Source organism: Saccoglossus kowalevskii, chromosome 14 (genome assembly GCF_978046115.1).
Source record: "Saccoglossus kowalevskii chromosome 14, keSacKowa6.1, whole genome shotgun sequence".
NCBI classification, from domain to species: domain Eukaryota; kingdom Metazoa; phylum Hemichordata; class Enteropneusta; family Harrimaniidae; genus Saccoglossus; species Saccoglossus kowalevskii.
Genome location: NC_140654.1, coordinates 24846171 through 24862744, shown reverse-complemented (window position 1 = coordinate 24862744; position 16574 = coordinate 24846171). Strand labels below are relative to the sequence as shown.

Genomic DNA, 16574 nt, shown 5'->3' with positions numbered 1-16574 from the left:
ACATTCGAACTTACGCCAAGATATTTACCGATTTACGAGAGACAACGTCGCTCAGATCGACCCGGCTGGTTGGTAAGTGTTTAACTGTGGTTTACAGAAACAAATCGATGACATTATGGCGTATTTCAGTTTTATAATACCGGAAATCATATTTGGGTACTTGCCATATGAACACTCGGATTAGACTCATTCACGGGCACAATATTGGGGAGTTCGAAATTCACCAAATCGAAGAATGCAACCTGATTATAGGTGGTTCTGTGTCTAGAAATGAATTAAAAGTTGGTCCAATTGATTGAAAATCACGATTTTTAGCGCCGCTATGTATAAGTATAGCTTATCTTAATATTTATTCATATGTGAAGGGACTATGTACCGTCAGCGGGCAATGACGTCACACATTATTGACCTAAGGAACGACTGATGAATCATCAAAAACAATTGACTTTTGGTTTGACGGAAAAAGTACGAAAATATATATTTATTTGAGAATATTTAAATACTGAAAAAAGGGAACAAATTAAACATCAAACTTCATGACTACACACTGTTCGACCCAACATGAACAAAAACTAACTATTATTAACGAAGTGCACTTTGATACGTTGTGTACCGAGATGGGTCACGCTATTTCTGTAATCTAACTGTGAACTATAGGGCGGTTAATTCAAAACAATTTTTGTATTTCTTTAAATAAATATTTTAACAATTATAGTCTAAATTGACATAATTCCCACAGATCATAAGAAAAATTACAAAAGTTGACGGTGACGCTGAAAAGGGTAGTCGTCATGCTAACACACACGATTCTGTAAAGCAAGATAGCGACGCAAACCGATTTGAAAAATACATACGGAACTCGTCATGTTTACTTACCTGCTGGTTTTAAATAAACAACCCGTGTAATTCCTGACCTTTCACCAATATACTGTAAAACCAATGTTATTTTACATGTTCACGTAGATTAATTCAGCTGATTAAAAATTATAACCCAATGAAAAATTAATACATTTACAGTATTCATTCGAATAATATTAAATATAGCTTGATTTTCAACTCGTTTTTTTTTCAGATAACGCGAAATACTCGATATTTACAGAAAGCTGAAATATTTATTAATAATCATAAACCATGACAACGGAAGTACATACGAATGGCGTGATACTCGAGGGGATGAATAACCCGGCGTTGGATGCAGATGCAGATGATGATGATGACTCCCGTTCTACGAACAGTATCCCAAATGTAGAATATGAAGAAGAAGCCGAACCGTTTCTTTGTGGCTGGTTTTCCATAAGACCAAAATGGTTGCAGAGATTTAACACTGCTCCTGGGCTTGCCTTGGCAGTGTCGTTATTGATGTTTGTACAGGGCATGGCGGTTAGCGGATTTGCGTTCGTTAGTTTGACTTCAATCGAGACGCGATTCCAACTGTCCAGTACCGCAACGGGGTTGATCCTCAGCACGTACGATATAACAGGCTTGATCGCCGCTCCTATCGTGTCTTATTTTGGAGCCATGCGGAACAAACCCAGATGGCTCAGTGTAGGTGCAATTATAATGGGTTTCGGATTCTTTATCTGGACTTTGCCACATTTCACTACAGGGGACTACGGATACGAGGTGAGCCAAATGTACGAACCGATCTGCGACTTGTCTGACGACAACTCGACGTTTGTAGAGATATGCGACGACGAGTGGACAAGCCTGTCTTATTACTTCTGGGTCTTCGTTATAGCACAAGTGATTGTCGCCATTGGTGCATCGCCAATATACAACTTGGGCCTTGCGTTCGTTGATGAGCATGTCAGCACCAGGGACTCCGGTTGGTACGTAGGTGAGTACAGCCCATATTTATGGGGGGGGGGGGAGCGGCTGTATGCATTGTATACCCAAACGACGAATGTGGAAAAAATAACGTTTATGATAAATTCAGAGAATAGTTTCAAGTTCCTCATAAATCATTTTCCCAATTTCTAACAGCAGTGGTTATGATGTCATACTTTACCCATGATCCTTTGCTGAAGAATCAAGATGGTGGACTACATAAACTGACGAAAAGTTGAATATCTAGAAATTGAAGGAAAAGTGATATAAAAAACCCTGTAAATTGCATTATCTTGTATTTTCCGAGCTCTTTCATTTGGGAATATAATGTTCTTAGCCTTATTTTCTCCTTTAACATAAAACAGAATTTTTTTGAACTCGTTCAAGGAAAAAACCTGTGATTTATAAACGACTTTGTGAACAAATACTATATAAACAGAAAGAGGAAAATTTTTTGTTATATTAAGATAGTGAAAAAAATCTTTAAATTTAACTACATATCATAAAAAACACACACACAGTATTTCAGGTTTAATTGTGCACAATCTACTGAGACCAGGTCATATAAAACAATATCCCAATGAAACAACGTGCCAACAAGTTGCACCAGTATATTTAAATATATTTAATTTCGGTTTTAATAATATGCCCTATACTAATACCCATAATAACTTTATGAAATTAAAGTAAATATAAATTGTGTATGTCTACATAATGAAAGAATGTGGTCAAAATATTCCTCTTATTTTTAAAATATTATATATAAGTTCCAATATTGTGTCCTGTACTCACTCAGGTAAAACATTATGAAAAGAAAGAGATGACTCATTTTTTAGAAACTCGTATTTAGATAATAAAATAAAAATTATATGTTGAAAACAGTAAGTTTAAAACACAGTTTATTTTGAATATCTTTTCTCATACCCTACCTTGAAAATTGCGTTCAACAGGTTTACATAGAAGATTTCGATGAACAAAAACGGAGTTATGGCTGTATATTGTATTCAGAAATGTACAAATCGCACATTTGTGTCCTTGATTTCGAGTATTTTGCTCCAAAGTATTGCTCTGCATGCGAGTAACCGTATTGATAGTTGTGACTGTATGTATTTAATAAAAAAAGTTGCATTGAGGATGTGAACTTTGAACCCCGATCTGACGGTTATTGACACATAACTTATACAGACAATGTTGTGGTTAAACAGTTAGTTAAGAGTATTTCTATCATGAGGTATGACGATTTATTTTGATTTCAGTAAAGCCGACAATACCAAACTACTGCAAGAGTGCAATATAATCGCAAAAACACAACACAATCAAGAGGAAGAGCGTGTCACCTGTTTTAATCATGTGGCAGTTTTCCAGTCACGCCACTAAGGTCACGGTGGCATATATTTACTGAACCGACTATTAAACCGCCTTATGCACAATTCACATGACTCCAATGATGACCTAGTGCTCAATACAAATTAAATGACGATACCTTGACTCTGAGCCAGTAGTCACGTGACCATACATTGCTTCAATGTTTATACGCGAAGAAAGGTATTCATTAACATAAATATGCAAAATAGCATATGTTACGTAAGCAGCTGCCGCTGACAAATTTGTCATGTCTGTGCGATGTAGTTGTGCGTACGTTGCTATTCGGCAACGATTATTTTAACCTATCAAAATCTCTGGACAAAATGCTTGTTCTTGATGCAACTATATTGTAATCCAGACATGTCAAGAACGCGCCGTTGCAATTTAATTTTGCTTCCCCCTTTTTGATCGTGTTATTATTACTATCCCCCAAAAATAAGAGAAAATAATGCTTATATACTATAATAGCACAATATTGCACAATTACCCTCATACATGTAGGAATTGTGCAGTATCTTGTGATACTGTATACCCGCTTTTGGCAGGGTGTGCTGGTTATTGCTATTGCTTAGTTTAATTAGAATCAGTCACCAATTAAAGTGCTGATTGGAAGACGTTCAAAGCTGCAGACCAGTAAAATAACAGAAGAAGAACATTGACAGCAGACTGTAGAACATAATACGCTGCATTTGTTTTTGTTGCAGGGGTGACTCATGCATTTGCTGTACTTGGACCAGTTACCGGATTCATTCTGGGCGCAGTGTTCCTGTCGATTTGGACTGATATCAAGAATGCTGACAGGTGAGAAAAAAAAAACTTCCACATGCTCCTGACATCATATTGATCACGTTGCGCGTGTGAAAACAATACCTACTTTATCGCTTTGTAATCCACGCAGTATAAGTGCGACACCTTCTAATATGATGTCTGGTGTATAGCTTGTTTATTTTTTAATTTATTCATGTGTGTTTATTACTCGAACAAATTGTATCTCAACCTAGAAATGGGACATCTGTGTGTACATATTTGCTCCAATAGAATCACTCAGGTGACTACACTTCGATTACAATTACCCTTGATACTTCATAACAAACTTCATATATTATTGTATATATCTGACATTGACAGCCGTATATCGTTCGACTCAGCCTGCTACCAAATTTGTTATTGGAAAGTAAAGTTAATATGAACAGTTTCGTCAAACACAATGTGTGTTGTTTGGCGTCCGAGATGTCGTGCTGATGTCACCCAGGATACTGCTCGTTATTTTCAATATCTACACACAAGTCAATTGGTTAGGCCTACCGTCTGCTCTGTACCGTCTGTGCCCCAAGCACACCCGCCGCTAACTCTTTCTCTAATCAACTTACTCAGCGAAAACATATATGAGTGAATCAATTGAAGTCTTTGACATAAACCCCACCCTTCGCTAGTTGTACTAGCCAATTACATTGTAATGACGTAACATCTTCTCATGATTAAATTATTCACAGTCATTCCCGTTAACATTATTAATAGCACATGACATCATAGTTAGAATTGTCAAACTGACATGCTGACCGAGCGTGTTAGTTTGTATGTATCAACGGCGACCTCGGGAGGTCACCTTCCGATTATATTTCAAGATTACATATAACAATAGCCGTTTATTAAATAGATTCGCACAGGGTCAATCAATAGACCAGAATAGCATTTAAACCAAATCTGATAAGTGCCCATGGCAACCGGTCAATTCTCACTATGATATACATTATCTATTATTCAAATTATCCACGTCAACACATGTTAACTATGGGCGTTGTTGCAATGGTTGAAAAATTAGTAAATACGTGCATGACACAACGCATTAATCTTAATAGTAATGTGTTACCAACGGACACTGGTATCATAGTTTTTGTGGCAGACATTGTGATCGGTAGACCAGAATTCAAATCTTACCTCGGATTAAATATCAAGAAAGGGTCGAACCCTACCCTGGGTGAGTGTGCCACAGATTTACCGAGAATGATATATCTACACTGGCCGAAGTTAAATCACTCACGGCTTTGGAGGATCCCTGGTGTCTGTATTCGACCGTGCCATTAAATATTCATAATGTCATTATGTTAGAAAGATGGTCTGGATATGCAATATGGTTTCTGTGTTAATATGCGCTATATTCACCACTTGTGCAATTTACCCATTCAAAATCAGAAAAGACTAAATTACATTCGATATCAAGTGATTTTTTACCAAATCAAAGCTTCAACTCAATTGGTATACATCTTTTTGTCTACGATATATTTTTAGTGACTTCTGAAATAGACATTCAAAACGGGAATTTGCGTACGCGGACAAATTGCGGACACAAAAGAATACATTGCATTCAAACATTATGACAAAACACAAAATTGATCTCATAACTATAAAAACCACAATAATTTGTTCAAGTAAAAAAATTGGAAACAATTGAGAAAAGAATGAACATCCTAGTTCTGAATATTAGCATCACGTTGCACAAAAAGCTTCTGGCATGACCTTCTTTTTTATATTATAAGATAGTGGATAGGAATTTGCGCCTTTGGCATTAAACACAACCTGTGACCCTAAACAAACATGTGTCTGGTCATGGTCAACGTCATGGTACTTGACATAGATTGATTATCAGACCGCCGTCATATATATGACAAATATCAATAAACTGGCCATAGTTCAACTTCCACGTGCCTCTCAGTATGTCTGGACCCGGCCGAAAACGTAGCAGATGAACTTCTTACTTATAGTCGGAAAATTGTTTTAATGGCTGATTTCATTTTATCTACTACAAAATAGTCAGATAATTTTTTATCAGATTTATAATTCCATAAAAATAATTCAGAATTGTCTTCTTAAGGTTTAGATGCGTGGTTACTCGCAGCCCTAAAAAGGTTTTTTGCATTTTTATATGACGATAGCCTTGGACTGTCTTTAAAAATTCCACAGCTGTACCATAAGTAGGACTTACTAAAAGAGCTCAAAAACACACAATGTAAACAACGTGGATGGTCTTTCCTCGCAAAACACACAATGCAATGTGAATAATTCAAATTGAATGAACAAAAACTTTGGAAGATATTTAAGTTTTGACACCCTTCATCAACTTACAGCAGAAAACAACACGAAGATAATGTCAACATACACGCATACCTTAGTGTTGGGCTATTTTAATATGTTCTACTTGCGATAAAGCTCTGAAATGTTAACAGTGTTTAGCCATTACTGTGTGAATATAAAAACATCAGTAATATAATTTGAGCTCTCCGAGAATCTACACCTTTATGTGAATAAAAGCCATAAAATGCAAGTATTCATGAGTCTCTTTTCAAAAATGGCACGTATGAATGTGTAAATGCTGCCTTGTTCCAGTGTTATATATATGTATACTTATTAGTGGGATTTTAAACCGTGCTTTGCAATATGCAATTGTATAGTTATAAATATGGCCGTACACATGTCTGTGGAAATCCGTTGTGTCAAAACATCCAAAACCATTCTGCTAGATGTCAAAAACATTTGATACCATATATAATTGCAAATTGTCAATATTTGGTATCAGAGTCGGAGCGTTCAACACATTTATGTAAATAACAACCTGCCTAATACATCTGTTGTTCTTATTGGAGTAAGCCCATTTGAACAGATGTTTCCTAATAATTTTTATAAATGATCTACCATTGAATTGCAATGTTTATGCAAAGTAGTAGTAGTGACAACAACAACAAACACTCAAATCATTTTAAGATGTTTAAAAACAATGCATGCTAGTAACGTCTCTGTTTTCTATGTAAAAACGCAAGGAAGAACAAACATAAGAAAGATATTGTTGAACATTAATTTTGCAAAACAATTTTGGTGGAAACAATGCTTTTAAGTAAAGGCCCTGTTTCCGTTGTACTCACGCCGTGGGCGAGATAAAACCAACACTATTTTAAGTGTGCGGGCGTATCCGGCTAGACTATAGGATTAGTCATCGACATGAGTTTATGCTAGTATCTCCATTCGACTGACACCATTATCGCAGTATACGAATTAACAACACTGTACTGACACTGTTCAGATTAACCGTTTATCTAATACGTGATCATACATATTAAATGACACTTTGTTTTTGTTCATCTAGTGTTACCATAACTCCGGATGATCCAGCGTGGGTTGGTGCATGGTGGCTGGGATTTCTGTTGTCATGGATACTCGCGTGGTTGGTTTCAATACCAATCGGGGCATACCCACCTGAACTTCCAGGTAAGAATGTTATTTAATTGGGATAGTTCAAATGACGACTTCGGTTTGATTGCTGTCAGAGCTGCTCCCACTAAGTTGGGTATGTGATGGGAATCCTATAATTAACGATGTAGAATGGACATGAATATGTCATGTTTAATACTGATATTTAATATTTTATATGTTTTGCAGCACACAACCTAATATTCATATAAAAAAACAGTAACATCTTCTAATAAGCATCATCGCTGATTGATGATACAACATAATCACTACACGCGTGTTAGGGATTTTCATGTACCCATTAAACCAATGCAATGCAGTGTGCTGCAAAAAACAACATGTTTAGTGTACAATAAATCTTAATTTCATCCGCAACAATTTCATCAGCCGTATCAAATAATATAAGCTTTCCTATATATCACATCATTAAGTAACGAAATTGACTCTAGAAGATCACGTTTTAAGTCTTCTTAACGAAAATTGATTAAATAATTATATGTATAAAAGTAGACAATTTAGACATAAATATCTTGAGCGTCATACAGGGTACTTTGTCAGTTGCCGTTCCATATAAACGTTAACAAATCGAGGAACCTTATCTGATAAGCAAATTGCATGCAGAACTTCTCGAAACGATACGTCTTATTCACACGTAAATATACAAATGGGTAGAGACACAAAACTATGTGTCACTCTTTCACTGATTTACGGTTTGGTATATTATTTCTATTTAAATTTATATTAACAGGTGTTAGTTGACGTGCATATTAAACACATCGATACTTTAAAAAAGTACACTAAGAACGAAAACACATTTTAAATATCTCTGTTTAATTCGCATTTTAAAAATTGTCATCTTCCGTACAAAAAGCAAAAAAAATTGCATTGTTAAATCGACCATTAGTTACTTTGTCTTAAGAAGATTTTCAGTATATCATAAATCATTAACATGCAATATCAAACAACAATATCAAAATGATATATTGCATATTTGCAGTTATACTCCCTTTCTGTAAATATGTGAGGTACTATTTATATATATCATAAAATGGTGAGATTGTGATAATTAGAAATCAACTACATATTATGAACATAAGCGAGTCTTTTAAATCAATTCTGTAAGCAATTCCCATTTGGCAAGTTAAGAAATATTTGTTTCTGAAGATCAGCTACATTTTATGTATATTTGCATCAAACGTAATAAAGATATCTATCTTGAGATTTCCTTGTTATGTTTTCTGATTGTTCTGGGCACGATGTTTGCAAAGTGCGAATGAAAATTTAAAACAGCGGCAGGAAAACAGATTGAATAATTTATTTGTAATTATACTGCACTCTCTGTAAGTGACTAAATATGTAAACATTAAAGTAAAATTTAGGTGTGGTATAAAGAATCCTTCCTGTAAGATAATCCGACGGTGTTCTTCTAGGTTGTTTATCTTCTCAGGGAATCATGAATATGGACAAATCAAACAACAACAAAACCGACTTGTTTGAATTGAGCTGTTGCCGAATGTCCTTACTCTCTTATTATCACAGTTGTTTTGCAAGCTGCAACATGTCTTATCCCTACTTTAAAGATGCAATATGGACGAAAACACATTTTAACATTATTTGTAATACCCATTGGAAATAATTGTTGTTTTCCATACAACAGCAATAATAAAGCATTGTTTCATTGAATATTAGGTTGTATGTTTTAAGACCAAGGTTTACATTATATCAAACAACAATATTAAAATGATATATTGCATCTTTGCAGTTATATTTTTGTTTGCGACAAATTCAACTTACGCATGTCCATGTAGTCAACTACAGATCAACTACATGTTTGTAATGTATTTATGTTCGTAATGTGTTTATGTTCGTAATATGTCTGTTATTTTATTATTAGTCAAGAAAGAAATTGAAAAAGAAAGAAGAGAAACAGCCCACCATAGTGATCAGTCTGATAATATTATGAAAATGCGGCCAGAGTTTGGCAAGGACGCTCAAGATCTGTGGCCCTCAACAAAGATACTACTCACAAATCCGGCATTTATGTTCGTGTGCGCTGCCCAGTGTTCGCAGAATCTCTTGCTGTCTGGTGCTGCACCATTTATGCCGAAATTTTTGGAAAACCAGTTTTCGTTGACATCAACACAGGGTGCGGCTCTTGTAGGTGAGTTTTTAGCGTGAGGTTAGCGTGGATTATCGTGTGGTTAGTGTGTGGTTATCGTGTGGTTAGTGTGTGGTTAGCGTGGGTTATCGTGTGGTCAGTGTGTGGTTAGTGTTTGGTTAGCGTGTGGTTAGTGTGTGGTTAGTGTGTGGTTAGCGTGCGGTTAGTGTGTGGTTAGCTTGGGTTATCGTGTGGTTAGTGTGTGGTTAGCGTGTGGTTAGCGTTTGGTTAGTGTGTGGTTAGTGTGTGGTTAACGTGGGTTATCGTGTGGTTAGTGTGTGGTTAGTGTGTGGTCAGTGTCTGGTCAGTGTGTGGTCAGTGTGTGGTTAGCGTGTGGTTAGCGTATGGTTAGTGTGTGGTTAACGTGGGTGATCGTGTGGTTAGTGTGTGGTCAGTGTCTGGTCAGTGTGTGGTTAGCGTGTGGTTATCGCCCGGGCTGCTGTGGTATATAACGTAAGTTGATATTGCTTGTTTTCTTGTGATTCTGGAGATCAGCTATTTTCGTTCCACCACACTGCTTTGGCCCATAAAAATATGATGGTCAATTTTTGTTTTGCTTAATTGATGCTCACGCGTTTTTCCCAAATCATTTATTATTATAATTGTTTTTGAAAAATATTCACCTCTTTTTATACAAGAAAATAGAAAACCATGACGTGCTAACTTTTAATTGATTCACGTGATGACCAAAAAACATCGAAATTTTTCATGAACCATGTTTAAGATGGTGTATCTAATATAGGGTATACACTCATACAGAGTGGCAAGATATCTAGACAATGTATATTTCAGGTGATTGGAGCAGGAGATAAAACAAAAATACCTGGTTAGTTATAAGCTTTACTTATTGTGCAACATTTGGTGTAGTGTTACACCACAGTCAGCTGGCGTACACGTGATAATAAAATAAATACGATATTTACTATATGGGGGCCGCCATCTTGAATGACGCATAAAACTAAATAAGAAACAAGTTGTGAAACGCGTTTTTCAGATTCCTACAAATCAGGACAAAAATACAAATCTTTCATACAAATACGGTCCGTTGGGGTTATATTAAGCCAACCGATAATAAAATTCGGCCTAATTCGTCGTTTTTGTTTAGAAAATCCCTTGCATACGAACACCTAATTACACGAAGAACTTAGAACACTTTCCTGGGGTATTTGAAACCGAAATTGTTATCTAACTGTAAGGCCGTCGCTGATTGGCTGCTAAGCTGGAATGTCAAATTTTAGTTTCAAATACCCCGGCTTAGTGTTCTAGGTTCTTCGCGCAATTAGGTGTTCGTATGCAAGGGATTTTTCCCCATAAAAACGACGAATTAGTTGAAAAATTGGTATTTTTGTCCTGATTTGTAGAAATCTGAAAAACGCGTTTCATAACTTGTCTGTTATTTAGTTTTATACGTCATTCAAGATGGCGGCCCCCCTATAGTAAATATCGTATTTATTTTATTAGCACGTGTGCGTCAGCTGACTGTGTGTGACACGTATATTTGGCAGCTTCTACTATTAATCAAATGGGCAACGTGAATAACTTTAAATATTATTCAGTGCGTTAAAACAATTGTTTTCGATAAAGCATCTTGATAACATTATTATGGTATGGCGGCACACATAGTAGGATTCCTTGAATGAAATACTGAGAAACTGAAAATACACATGCGTTCAGGATGTACCTATACATACATACAGACAATTGTAATCTCGTGTTTTTAGTATTGAAGTGAACAAATACATTTTTGCAGCCAAAACATTATTTTTACCAAGATGCAATATCCAGCGAAATTATATAAAGAAAACTCAAATTTATCCATATTTTCTATTAGTCTATATTCACAATACTAGTACTGTTGGAGACGTACCAAGGTCATACAAGCTTAGACAGCGAAACACAAAGGAACGGAATGTAATGAAGTGCATTGTTTCTTTTTTCCAGGAATCACTGCACTGCCTAGTGCTGTAGTAGGCACAGTTCTTGGAGGCTGGATTATACAGCGGTTCAACCTAGGAGTTAAAGGGACGTTGCGGTTCTGTATTTTCATTGGCGTGTTCACACTGTGCGGCCTTCCGATATTTCTCATCCATTGCCCGCAACCTGACATAGCCGGTGTGTTTGTTTCATATGACCCCATGTAAGTGATCTTCATTTGATATTCATTCAACTCTCAGTACAAGTTCCTTTATTATATGATCAAATGTCTCAATGATAGTCAGTTTCTTTATCTACTGTAAAAGGGTTAATTATTCACTGGGTTTTATTTTTGCTTATTTCGCTGACTGGAAAATGCGCTAAATTAAAACCCAGTGAATATGTAAAATTGAGCATAGAACACATTATCTAAATGATAAAACAGTGAATTTAAAACCCACCGAATATGTCTGAAATGTTAAATCAGTGAAATTTAAACCCAGTGAAAATTAGTCATTTTACAGTATGTCTGTCTTCCTTCCTTTCTGTGTGTCTGTCTATCATACTGTGCTATGTTAATACTATGGTCGTTACCTTAGTTACCGAGTTAAATACACGCCCAACTTGATGACTAAATTACGTTCCTTTCCGAGTTATGTCCTATAATTACGGAAATAGTTTAACTAAGGTAGGCACGCCCGGCCTTTGCTGTGATGTCGTACGTACTGGGATAAAGGAGTTTACTAAATGTTAAGGAGAAAGAAAAAAAAATTATTATGATTGTTATTTACAGAACCGAGTTGGAAGAGGTGAACTTGAATCATCCATGCAATCTTCCTTGCAATTGTTCAACCTCAAGTGCATATAGCCCTGTTTGTGGCATAAACAATCTTGTTTATTTTGATGGTTGCTATGCTGGCTGCCAGACGACACTAAATGAAGGAGAGGTAAGATGCTCTTACTATCGACACAACAAACCCATCCTTTTCATTGTATATAATGATTTATAAATTGAAATGGCAATGAGGCAACCAATGAGCGCAGTACACAATAGCGTCATTTACACATGTTTCTTGAATGTTATGTCACCGTAAAATAGAAACCCCTAGTTTCATTTTGAATTGTGCAATTTATTAATATTCATACAAATGAAAAGAATAAGTTTGTTGTGTCGATAGTAAAGATGGAACATTTTGGCCGGAAGATTTATGATGCTAAAATGGTTAATTAATAAAATATCTCTAAAGGCATAAAAATATAATAGGCCTTAAAGGGGGAGTCGTCACCAGCGCATGCGTCAGATGACCATAGTGTCCATAGTGTAGTGATGACCATAGTGTATCATTGTTTACAAAAAAGCGTCTACCCATGAGCCTTTGCATTTTTAGCATGAGTTGTTACATTGACACGCAGATCGCCGCAAACCAACTGTGCTGAATAGCGCCACCTGTGTTGACACAATGGAGTTGTTATCGTCGCTTGGAACTCAATTCCCGCGCGTGCGCAGGTAACCCCTCTGCTTTACCCATAGTTGTGCATTTCTAATCGGCCAACAAAATGATCTTTAGTAATGCAAGGCGCTGAATGCAATTTGCATATTACATGCAGTTTAGGTATTCCCGATGTTACTGAGTATTTAAATTACTTGTAATGCTATTATTATTTATATCATTTCCATTTTCAGACGTTCTCTGACTGTCGGTGTATATTTGCTGATAATAATACCAATCCAAACGCAACAGAGGCTGTCTCAGGAAAGTGCATACAGTCATGTTGGCAACTAGCTTTATTTATATGTTTATTTTTTATTGTGATGCTGCTAGGGTTCTGCATATTAACACCTTACAAGTACCTAATTCTAAGGTCAGTAAACTTTTTTTTTTACACCAAACATGTCTTGATTCGATATATATATATATTTTTTAAATACTGAAACGATCATTCCAGATACCCGCCAATTCCGCGTGCCGCAAGTATACTCGCGCGCGCAGTGTTACAAACAAACACAGTACGATAGATAACCGATTGTAAAAACCCAACATGAAGCTGTAGCCCATCAGCTGTAACTAATGCACTTTACAGGAAACAGTTTCCTTTGTACCCAACCCCTAATCTTAACTCTCATCCCACCCCAATTCAATTGTATATATATAACTATAGGTGACCTTAGGAGGGACATATACAATTAAATTGGGGAGCGCTGGAGGGAAGGAGTAGGGTTCAGAGATATCGTTAGGGGTGTACAAAAGGAACTATTTCTCCTTAAAAGTATATGTGCATTTTGGGTTATTGTTAAAACTGATGCAAGTCTCGTATTGAAAGTCGCGTGGTATTATCATTAATAATCAGCTTTGTGATTAGTGCCGCGTTCGTTCAGCCAATCTATTTTGTTGTAAAGAAGTATTCGGGGCAAAATCGACCTATTTTTCTATTACTCGTGTGACTTTGCTCTGAAAAATACTCAAAGGTTATACTCAAAAAGGACTATCGTTTGTACGATTGTATAACTCTGATTCATTGCGCCCTCTGGAGGTTGAACATTTCGACAACTCATTTAGCCATTTCGCCATATGACTGCATTCGTGTCCCATATTTGAACTATGTCACGTGAATTATGTTATTGTTTATTAAACTTTCAGAACAGTCGCCGATAATCAGCGTTCCTATGCTTTGGGTGTATCAACAATATTAAATAAATTGTTCGGTATGTATACATATTACAAAGCATAAAGACGATTTCCAATTGTCATGTGATGTGCTGCATTAACTTTTCTTTCGTGTTAAGTACTCGCATCGTCGGTTGTACCGATGAACCTCGTACCTTGTTGGTGTCCGTGAACTCAGTGGCGGTATTCTAGTACTTACCATAACACTGAGCAAACAAACGTGATACCTGGTGTAAACACAGACGACTTTTTTCAAACTTTACACAATCTCAATAATTATAGATATTTATAGTGAGGCGAATAGTGGCAAATTAAATAGCAACAGAATAAAAGCTAATTGTTTGTGTTAAATCTGTAAAGTTCCCTAAAATAAAAATGTTCACACGTTCACGTAAAATGATTCTTTTTCGATGTAACTTCGGTGTTTTGATTTCAATCTTAGAAAATTTGCATGAATTGAAGATCACGTGGTTTCACTATATCTATATGATGCTGCTAGACATAATATATTGAATGTTAATTTTATTATGCACTGTCTGATATTGCACACCTTATTAACCACACAGGTTCTGTACCTGGGCCTATCATATTTGGTGCAATCATCGACAGCGCATGCGTGGTATGGCAACAAACATGCGATACGACCGGCTCTTGTTGGATATATGACAACTTCCTATTCGGCATGAAAATCTTCATAGCGGGCGTGATTTTCATGGGACTGACATGCTTATTTTTGGTATTTGCCCTCGTCTGTTATAAACCTCCCGAAGACGACCACGTAGTAAGCGAAGTCATTCCAGGTCCAACTTACGGAAATAACTATAAAGAACCCACATCTGTAGATGAAGACAGCAAAGGAGTAGTTGGAGTTGGATACAAACAGAAATATTCAGATTGATTCAACAACTGTACGTTAAAAATATTTTAGTGCGAAATTCACAAACTTCAAAAGAACGCACGACACCCGGCACTGTTTACACCAATATGCGACAGTGTAAGCGTTTAGTATGATATCATTAAATTCAAACTTTTGCTCAGCCAAATAATTGCTAGTTACTTGTTGTCCAGTTATACACTAGTAATCCGTCACACAAGCAGTGGACTTTCACAAATCAGCTCAAGGCATGACGCGCTGAAATCTTAATCCGGCACATATTTCTCTAATCCTAAGAAGAATAAATAGAAGTTTTTCAGAAGAAATGTTTGCTGAAGTTACCGGATCTTTTGAAGTAATAAAAAACCAAAAGTTCATCAGTGGTGTTATTCGTCTCGATGAGGTTTTTCACGCCATGGTGATATGTACAAAAACACGACTGATTTTCAAGAAAAGCTCCAATGTGTTTATTTGAAATGTGTAATGGTTTGAAATATTTAGTGTAGATTTAAATTATGGATGAATTTACTTTAACCGTTGACCTAGAAAATTACTAAAACAGCCATTCTTCTACAATGTTTTTCTATATCACAAACTATGTCTAGTATTACAGCAATCACTGATATAGTCCCATCAACTTGTAAAGCGTACGTTAGTTTAGCAGTCCAGAAACTGCGAACGTCTTGGACATTCCGGAACTTTCGGAACGTCGGTATGTGTCCCTCTTTCTTGGCACATTTCAAACAACTGGTTCACTTGCCATAGTTTGTGACTCAAGTTGCTTTCAAAATTTATATGGAAGTTGCTATCAGATATGTTAATATGGGGTGGGGTTATGATGATTCACGATCGTAATTCTTGGCTTTGTCTATATCCAAATTTAGTGCGGTAACTTACTCAACACATATCCACGATTGATAATAGTTCAAAGAAATCTCATCCATACTTCTTTGGGAGTTAACCTTTTGAAATCGTGGGAGTGGCTAGAAATGTGTGACCAGTGCGTTTATTTTCGCGGTGTCTAATCTATACGTTTTGATTTTTCTTGAATGTGTCAATTTTTCTCTCCTGTATGCATTTTATTACGCTGCAAGTTAGCACAACAAATCTTCCAGCCCCCCATAATTTAAAATGGTCAGACCCTTATCGAATATGCGTTCCCAATATACCAATGAAATCTCCTTGAAATACTTTTTTGCCTTGTTTTATTTTAAATTATAGTTTTTCAAATTCTAGAATACTTTTTACGAGCATGTTAACAACTGTGTTTCAGTCTTTTAGTCACTACAGCATATGTGTCGTATGGCTAGTGACATTTAAATATAGTTTTTAATATTTATTTATGTAAAGTTATGCACACACACAGTTTTAATTTACGTACTAGTATACTTATTAATAGATAGTGTCACAGTGTAAGGCTTGTTTATTGCAATTGAGAGGGCCACCCACAGAACACTAAACAGGGGGTTCTTTCATGCTCGAGTGGGGTAGACAAGACAATAGTAATGGAAATGAAATACACGTACAC

At 36.2% G+C, this 16574-nt stretch overlaps 1 protein-coding gene across 1 annotated transcript; it reads left to right on the top strand.

Annotated features, from left to right (window-relative positions):
• The first annotated feature begins 1101 nt into the window (after nucleotides 1–1101).
• Nucleotides 1102–15218, top strand: LOC100377085 (solute carrier organic anion transporter family member 4C1-like). The gene is made up of 9 exons (XM_085507715.1): nucleotides 1102–1837; nucleotides 3897–3993; nucleotides 7331–7452; nucleotides 9329–9595; nucleotides 11534–11729; nucleotides 12300–12453; nucleotides 13191–13369; nucleotides 14146–14210; nucleotides 14739–15218. Exons 1-9 carry the CDS (start codon nucleotides 1132–1134, stop codon nucleotides 15068–15070), a joined length of 2118 nt encoding a protein of 705 aa, XP_085363841.1. The 5' UTR covers nucleotides 1102–1131; the 3' UTR covers nucleotides 15071–15218.
• The last annotated feature ends 1356 nt before the right edge of the window (nucleotides 15219–16574 follow it).